The sequence below is a fragment of the Drosophila elegans genome, unplaced genomic scaffold (assembly GCF_018152505.1).
Source record: "Drosophila elegans isolate 14027-0461.03 unplaced genomic scaffold, ASM1815250v1 contig_476, whole genome shotgun sequence".
NCBI lineage: Eukaryota > Metazoa > Arthropoda > Insecta > Diptera > Drosophilidae > Drosophila > Drosophila elegans.
Genome location: NW_024545863.1, coordinates 20,167,520 through 20,176,995, shown reverse-complemented (window position 1 = coordinate 20,176,995; position 9,476 = coordinate 20,167,520). Strand labels below are relative to the sequence as shown.

The following is a 9,476-nucleotide window of genomic DNA, read 5'->3' as shown; positions in this document are numbered from 1 at the left end:
GGACATCGTCTAGTTTTATAAAGTTTACTATAAATGTGAAATTTAGTTTGTATTGAGGCATAATCTTCGTTCTTAAATATTAAACTTTAAATATTAAATACTCAAATATAGACCACTTTAGAAGAGTTGCCTTTAAGATAATTTATGTTCTTTTTTTATGATACAATAATATATAACACATTTAATTTGTTGAACATATATTTAGGATTTAATTAGTACAATGAGATCGGTTAAATTTCTATAGTTTTTGACCAGTGCAGCCTAGCAGTTGAAGGGATTAACGAGGATTAGTAGCCTTGGCAACAGTGCACAATTGGCCAGCTGACGAACTGACCAACTGGGTGACTGACTGCATGACTGAATGACAGACGGACGAATATCCGCGGAGAAGCTCAGCTCAGCTTCAGCTTCAACTGATGGCATTTACGATAAATTAACGCAAGTCATTTGACAACGCTGCAACTGCTGCATCATTATGCAGCCGACTGGCAGGCTCAAATATGCACAAATATGCAAAGCAGCTACTGATGATTGTCGAAAGTTGTTAGCAGAAGAGCAACAACAGCCAAAGCAACAGCAACAACAACAGCAAGAACGTCTGTAAAACAAACAAAATGTCGCACATTAAGCGGCTGAACATATCTCAAATGTCACGTATACGTCATGTCGGCCGCTCTGCTGACGAGGCAGCAGCAATTAATTAATCCTGCACTCGGCGGCCAACTAAGTTGGCCCGGCTAACTAGACAGCGACTAGCAGGTTGCCGAGCCCTGAGCTTCAACCCGAGTCCAGGCCCACATCTTCATTCAGATCCCGGCAGTTCGCCCCATTCATGACTCTCTTCGCTGGCATATTAAAACGTGTCTAGGAACAGGTGAAGATGTTCACATAAATTACCACCTCTTCATTAGTCGGGCGTACGGAGAGCTCAGCACCGTGGGTCGAACGTCAAAGAAAGTGACTTCCTATTTAACTATTAAATAAAGGGCACTATAGAAGAAGGTATTTATAAGAACATAAAATACAAAAAAATAAAAAAAAAAAATATAAAATATGTATGGAGTTGAGTAACAATTTAATTTATTCATAAGATTACCGTTAGCTTCCTTCGCTCTTAATATCTAGAGTATAAAATAAAGATCAATTTACTGATAAAATCTTTATTAATTCCAAAAAGTTAAAAATATGCAATTGTCAGCCAAAACTTGTTTTTTTAGTGACATTGTAATTTTAGGCTATTTTTTTTAACCAATTTTTTTTTAATCAACCAGTGTGCGCCTCTCTGAGCGGACTTAATGGAATTTAATTTCTTGTTAGCCGCAGCTAACTGCAACTGCATCGCGATAAAACCTGCGTGCCTGACCCCATAAGCCGAGATCCCGGAGTGGAGCCATCGAGCCCGCTCGTTTCCTGTGACACAGTTCTGGCAATTAGTCATTGGAATCACGTATACGCCCTGCGTGTCTGGCAGCCATTTTATGGCAAAAGGTCTCAACGTCAACGCTGGGCTTTTGTAATTTTAATTACTTCCCCTTGATGGCTGGCTGAGTTATTGGCCAAGGAGTAGGTGTGGGTGTGGAAGTTGGAGTTGAAGCCGCTGAAGGACCTGCTCCTCCGAAGTGACGGCTCGCCAGATTGTTTTACAACATAATTAAGCAGCACTGTTGTTGTTGGCGTCGGTGCGAATTATGAAGTGCAGTCAAGTGCATGTAGTGCGTTGTTATAGGGGCAGCCATAAAAAATAAAAAACGTCACTCACCAAAGCCCCTTAACTCCTTCGCCAGGAGGTGAGAATCGAGAGGACCATGTTGCGTTCAAACCGCTTGCAACTTTATTTCCATGCCCGAGGCGTGCAGGGAGAAAACAACAACAACCAACAGCGACAACTGCAGCAAGTCAACAACAATTCGATACACATTTGCCACTTGCCATTCTGGCCAAAAGTCCCAGCCAGTTGGCCATTTGGCCACTTGGCGACTGCCTGGTGTGAAAGCGTGTTGCCTTCCCTCGATCCAGATTCCGATTCAATTCGGCATTCACGGCACTGCTAAAAATTAATTAAGCAAAGGGTTTTGTGGCTACCTACTACCTTCTCTCAAAAATATACAGAAAATATTCCAAGCCATGATACAACTTTTGACTTACTCGAAATATTTTAATCTAAGCCACTGTCTTAAAAATTAAAAATGTTATTTTGCATATAATATTTATAAAATTAAATTATTATAAGTTAATTAGAACTTTAGCGTTAATTATCGTTTTCTGTTTAGGACTCGTATTTGAAATATATTTATTTATAAATGACAAAAATACTTCGGAATCCAGGGTTTGGAAATAACTTCAAAAGGTGTTCAAAAGTAAGCATTACAAAAATTTGCGTAATCACTCGAATTAAATCGGACGGACTTTTATATTTTATATTTTATTTAACACCTTTGTTGCTACAGTCAAGACCCTAGTTATTTGCAAATATTTATGTTTTTCTTATAATAATAACTTAATAATATGTATTTTATTTAAATATTTAATCAAATTTAAAAAATTTATTTTAAAGGCGGCACTTTTCGCGGAGTGCAAGCAATTCGCATGCATCTGAAGATGGGTTCTGAGTTTATGCCTGGACCCGGGTCTGTCTGGATTCTGTCCGTCTGCTAAAGCGTTCAGCATCGATTCGTTATGATTGCATGTTAAATGGCTCCCGCTGAGTTATTACGAGACAAAATCCTTATTTATCGCTTTCTGATTTATTTGTAAACGATTTTCATGCCCATCGCCCATGGACGTGGCTGTGGATGTGGATGTGGTCGTGGCCCAAGATGAGAATGAGAATGAGGATGAGGATGGGCAGCAGGACCTGCAGTTGGACTTTGGCTTGCATCTTGATGGGCTGGCCAGGTTGTTTGCTCAGCAGAATCTCAGTTGGCTCTTGCCAATTTTTTACTGATTTCAACGCCTTGTTTTATGGCCAGCAAAGGGTTCTCCAAACTCTTTTTCACCGCCCCTCGCACTTTTATTACTTTTTGTGTGCGTTTCTTATCTCTCTGGAAATTGTTGCTGCTTACTTAATTTTGACATATTTATTTTTATTATGTGCTGCATAATGGCGTTGGGAGTGGGTTTCTTCTTCCCCCTTAAGTTTTAGCAACCCACACTCGTGATTAAGTGGGATTGTGTGGGTCAAGTTGAGGTCAGTTTGGCTTGGAGGCAAGAAAAGTGTACTTTTTTATTTCTGTCGTAGTGGGAAATTTATTGCGAATTTCAACTTCTTTGGAACAGGTGCAGTTTAAGTAGTTTCCTAAAATGGATTTCAAAAATTAACTAAATGTCTAGAAGTTATTTGTCAAGCAATTCTGTTATACCTTCTTAAAAGGTTATCAGCTAAAATATTTGTTCAAAGGTTTATAATGATATCGTAATTATTCATTGTGAACGATTTATATTTTATCTACTCAGAAAACCAGTTTTGTGTTTAAAACATTTTTTTGTAGACTACTACATAAAAAAGAATTCTACAATCTATTACAAATGAATAATAGCGAACTAAAAATAAAGATAACCAACCGAAATTGATTACATTAAAGCTTAAGTCTTAGTTGGATTATCAATTCCTTCAAAAGTTCCCGATGCTTAATAAATTTCTTAAGATGCCATAAAAGTTTCTGATCTTTACCTTGGTATTCCATAAACCAGTGTCACTGAATTGACCAATTTCTTGACACTTTCAAATCGCTGGACACCAAAACACCAGTCCAATTTCGCAGTTATGCCCGAAGAATGCTGAAGACTAAAAAATAACCAAAGACAGAGAAATGGTCGACGCCTTCTGTTAACAACCGAAACGAAAGAGCCGAACATGGCTTATTAAAACGCAAAACGGCTTTTTACGATGGCAATAAATTGGTGCCGGGTATGGAACTGATTCTGAACCCGAAGCGGTTTTTGGTGAGCGGTTTCGGGAGGGACGGAGAGTTTGGTGTTGGGGTGTTGGGGACCGGAGATCGGAGTTCGGTCAGCGGGGTTATGCAAAGCTAAAAAAGGAGCTGCGAGTTGGCATCCAGAGAGGCCAGCGTTTATGGCTTAAATTAATAAAATAAGCTTTGTCAGACAATTTACAACGCGTCTTCAGCGAGCAGATTACGAGCACGCGGACACGATCCAACTGCCTGCAAGAAGGCAAAAAAGCAAGAAGCATCATCAGCAGCAGCAGCGGACTAAGAAACAAACAACAACACTGCAGCAGAGCAACAAAAATCAGCGGGGATACTAACAAGAAAGGCAGGCTACTTTTTGAAACCGATGTAGCAGGTACCCTTCTGATCACATTGTTTTAAAGCTTTTAAGAACTGCCTAAAATAATAAGATATATTATTTGTAAAATAAAAAAACATTTTCAGTATTAAACTAGAAAATCAATGTACATATAAATTGATTTTGCTGGTAAGTTCTATTTTTTTAGTTTGAATATTATTATTATTAATATGTTTTCTCAAAAACCTTTAAAACAAATTGGTATCAAATGTAAACGCAAACTTTGCTTTAATAAAATAATAAAAAATTTTAAAAGTTCCTTAGTTTGTATACAGTCAATTTTTTGTGGATAATATAAATACTTTTTGTTAAGGGTATTAAAACCAACAAGAGGAAAGTCAACGGCGACATTGAATGTTGCCTGACTGTCTGCTTGGACTTTGGCTATTTAGAGAGATCGGAGGACACAGGATGCGGGAGGAGCTGGAGATGGCTATGGAGGGGGTGGCTGGAGAGTTGCGGTGTTTGTTCGTTAATTAGTGAACATATTTCGTATAATCGGTGTCATATTAGTTATAAATTGGATAAAAGCGCAAAACGACAACTTAATTAATTTTAAATTCCAATTTATAAACAAGAAATGCAAAAGTGGTTGCCGTTGTTCGGTGTTGCCGTTGATCGGTGTTGCCGTTGCCGTTGTTGATGTTGATGTTGATGATGGTGCGGCATTGATAACGATTATGGAAGTACCCTAAGCAGGACCCAGTCGTGTTTGCTAATCATGTCCGAGGCATAGAACTAAGCCGATCCCCCCGCGATTACCCGTCCTTATTCGCTGCATTCCAGCCACAGCTTCATTTAAATTTCTCTCCTCTTGTTTGTCGTGTTGGCCCTTCCTTTTCAGCCAGTTCCGAGAATTCGCGGACCGGCTCGCTGGGCCCACAATATTCGATTAGGTCGCCGGGCGGCGGAGGCCGTGTCTGCCGTTGATATATTGCCAACGATCATCAGCGATCATCATTTTGTTTTGAGCAGATTGCATTTCATTCGCTGAGAACGGAGGAGCCGACCTGGAGAGGATGCTGCGAAATTACCTTATAACTTAATTCATTAATAAATTTATGAATTGATCGTTGTAAATTGCTGTCCAAATTTATGTGGCTCAGTTCTCTGTCATTGAAGAGGTTTATTTAACCAAGTCTTGGCTTAGATGAATTGCACGGAAAGGAATAAAAAAAAATGTATTATTTACACCAATTTAATAAAAAAACGAACTTAATATAATAGATATATGTAACATATTATAGAAAGATATAAAACAATTTAATAAAGTTAGAAGTTTAAGAAGTTTTAAGATTCAATGCATTTTTTGAACATTTGTTTTAAGTAACACGTTTTGTTAAGGAAATTCTTAAAGCAAGTAAAACTAATTTTTTTATTTTCTGAAAAAAATTTTATTTTTTCTGTGTGCGACATCTTTTTATATACAATTTATTCCGACCAATTCAAATGCCAAATGCCTCTTCAAAGCCTCTTTAATTAATGTGGTATTTCGATTTAAAGACGATTTGCCTAATTTATTTTGATAAATTTCAATTATTAAGCCATCATTATCATGCTCTAGGCCCTAAGCCTGTGGGCAGATCAAACAATGAATGCTCTCTGAATGAATCCGAACTGTTTTTATTAACCTCGTCCATGAATGAACACAAGTTTCACTTCCTCCTTGGGGTCTATGACTGAATCATCATTTAAAGGGGACAAAAAACCATATAACACTGTGTAAATACACTTTGCCAATCGCTGAGCGCTTTTAAAATATTTTCCAAACCGTTGGGGATATCAATCAATATTTGTGTTTTTGTTTTTTGTGCAGAGAGAAAGATCATAAAAAGGGGAACAACAATACCGAGGATGGGGGAATGAGCAACAATGTCACCTTTGACAAGGGTTTGAATGAATGAAACGAGCTTTGTCGTCTCAGCCCGATCATTGATTAATGCGTTGATTTCGGGGGATTATTATTCCAAAAATATATGTAAGTAAATGGGACATACACTTCTGTACTTTGATTACGGCTGCTACTGACAAAATAAAATATGGTATATTTAAATATATAAATTATTTTAAAAGATTAAGACAATTTAGTCAGTTCTTTAATAGTTAAAAATATATAATATAAGTATTTGTTTTATTTATCTTGTTTAACAGAGAAATGAATAACGCAAGGAAACAATTATAAAAAGCTTGCCAAAAATATCATTGAATGTTTTTGCTTCTTATGGCTTGGCTCACCCCAATCCCCCTGAACTCACAGGTTTTTTGATAAAGTGAAGACCCGAAGCGCTGACAGCTCGAGATTCTCAGCATCCAGCTTGCCGCATTAATTTTGCTAATCCTGCCCGAGACGATGATGTGGCTGACGATGATGATGGGAGGACAGGAGAACAGGAGGATTGGAGGACAGAAGAACAGGAGGATAAAGACCGGGACAGGTCAGCAGCAACAGAATCAGTGGCCATGCCGACTGATTTTATATGGTTATAATTCTTGCTTTTGACAGCAACAAGCCTCGTTTGTCGTGCTGCAGAGTGTTGGAGCTGACCATTCCCATTCCCATTCCCACATCCCATTCCCAAGGAATGTCAAATTAACACACAATGCGCCAGCTAATACATTAAACAATATGGGGGAAAAAGGAGATATTGACGAACATCGAAGCTGCACTTTCCCAGAAGTTATAGACACACACTGAAATTTCGTTGCGGTCGAGTCGTAAATTATATCAATCTTGTAAGTAGCTGCCAACATTTAAGAACAATTCTGTTAATCACTTAATTTATGCAAGTGCTACAAATCGCTACCTTGTTGCGCAAGCGAGGGGCTTATCCATTTCGGGAAATGAACCGATCCGAGGGTTAATAAACGATCATTTAATAAGCGTTTTAATGCCAAATTTACGATCGTTTTATTTGCATAAATTACCAAAGTTGCCAACTGTATGCACATTAATTTCCCAACCAAATTGCCAATAAAATGTTATTTATGTTGCTAAGCGAAACATTCAACAGGCAGTCCCACAAAATTCCCTCAACGCGCCCAAAAAATCGGCGCAAACGTAACGACGATGACTATATAGAGGCATATCCCGCATATATGGACAATCAGCTGGAGTCAAAGGTAGTAAAGTTTATGAGCTTTCGGTTGGCATTTTGTTGGCTTACCTTATTTTCATGTTCCGTATGAATTTCGCCCTAATAGAGTCATAAAGTTCGGCATTCGACGGCCGGGAATTGATGTGATTCTCTTAGGTAACACACGAACTGGTTCCAATAAATCCCCCTCGCGATCTGTATTGCTTTAATATACCCTTTCTGTTCAATTTTAAACAAATTCTATATCGGCAGAAGGTATTTGGTTTGGGATTAAAGTTATACGGAACGACATTTTAATATCAACTCGCAAAATGTTAGTGCATTCAAAGCGAGACTATACAAAAAGGATCTTTGTCATTACAGTGAGCAAAGCTTCAGAATATCTTAAATACAAATTTAGGGGAAATCCCCAGCCTATATATATTTTAAATATTTTTGAAAATCCTAGTGCTGACTTATTGTGTTCTACTTCTAGATTCTGCTCTAACATTTAATCGATGGGAAACAAATTGGGAACTACTTGTTTGAATACCTCCATTTTTTCAAGTTTATCAAGCTCAATTTCAAATCTTACCTCAGAAGACCTGCGTTTTCTGGAAGTTTTTAACCCCAACTTGTATAAGGCTCTAAAAACTATCCTTTACAATTACTGAGGGGCTAGAATGTGATTACTGATTTGTACATTTTAAGTAATAAATAAATGTGAGCACACGCAACTATTAATTAGTGAAAGTCTTCAGTGGTTTTCCCGCGGAATTCCGGTATCCAAGTGACCATCATTTCGGTCATATCAAAGACCTCCAACGCCTTGCAGAAGTCCTCAAATAGTATTTGATTCGAGTCAGACTTATCCATTTCCTTCATCATAGTTTCCACTATGCGCATTATCTGCACATGATCCAACAGATTCGAGAAAAGTTTGTGCACAACTATAACCAGATCATACTTTGTGATACGACCATCTTTGTTATGATCGTACATGTTGAAAAGTACTGTAGATAAATGAAATCAATATGCAAATATGATATTTTGTATGCATAATATTAGTAAGAAGCGATTAAATTTTTTTTTTTAATATTAATTATTTTTCAATTACTTAAGAACTTATGTAAATCTTCAATGTCTTACTTTTCAACTTCCTGTCCTTAGTTATGTTTTTCAACGTTCTGGAGGTCCTTAGCGAGTGGGCCTGAAAAGTGCTCAGAAATAGGGCGAAATCCAGAAAGCTAATCGACACCTTATCTCCAAACATTGAGTTCAAGATGGTGGGCAGCAGTGGATTTAGTTGTAGCAGCCCAGAATAAAAATTGTATTTGTACAGTTGACCCGGAGGATCCTTGCCACCTCCGGAAAATTGATAGAACCGAATGTATAGATACTTTATCTGACTTCGACTCACTGGAAATCGATAATATATAACAGGATTTTGAGGACATAATCAGAGATCGCCACTCACGTGTTGTTTGTTTCTTGAGGGTGTCCATAACGTCCTGCGGCACTGAAGGAAAGGAGGTGGCCTTCCTTAAGCACAAACATCCCATTCCGCAGTGCCTCTCAATTAAACCAGGTTTCCTAATAATCTCAGTACTTGAAAATTTCCTCTGACAGGATTTACTAAGAAAGACACTTGCTACTTAATTTCCCATTTCCCAGTTTTCTCGTTTTTGATAAACGCCGTTCGAGATCAGTTAAGATAAGGTCTAGACCTCATTTTATGTGCTCGTTCTCTTTTACGATTGCGTACACCTAAAAAAGGTTAGATCTCCAAAGGCAAGAAGCTGAGACAAGTGACATTTTGTGCGCAAGAAGTCGAGCACTCATAAAGCATATTACTTCATTAAAAACAGAAATTAAACTGAGCTAAGAGTTTAATTCTGATTCTACAACTCTGTTTTTGTTGTGGCCGCCTTTAATGAGGAACGTTTCTAGTTTTTTTCTATTCCATGAAGGTTGAACAGGCTCTTAAAGAAAAGGGAGTAAATTGTTTATGAAATGTCCGACCTTACCTATGACGTCTTGAAAAACAAAGTGTTTCTGATAAAGTGGAGGGGCTTGATCTATTTAAACATAACA

At 37.8% G+C, this 9,476-nt stretch overlaps 1 protein-coding gene across 1 annotated transcript; it reads right to left on the bottom strand.

The window, feature by feature from the left end:
* Window positions 1–8,080: 8,080 nt before the first annotated feature.
* Window positions 8,081–8,995, bottom strand: LOC108139173 (calcineurin subunit B). The gene is made up of 3 exons (XM_017261795.2): window positions 8,860–8,995; window positions 8,532–8,801; window positions 8,081–8,395 (listed from the first exon to the last, which is right to left on the bottom strand). Exons 1-3 carry the CDS (start codon window positions 8,942–8,944, stop codon window positions 8,127–8,129), a joined length of 624 nt encoding a protein of 207 aa, XP_017117284.1. The 5' UTR covers window positions 8,945–8,995; the 3' UTR covers window positions 8,081–8,126.
* Window positions 8,996–9,476: the final 481 nt, after the last annotated feature.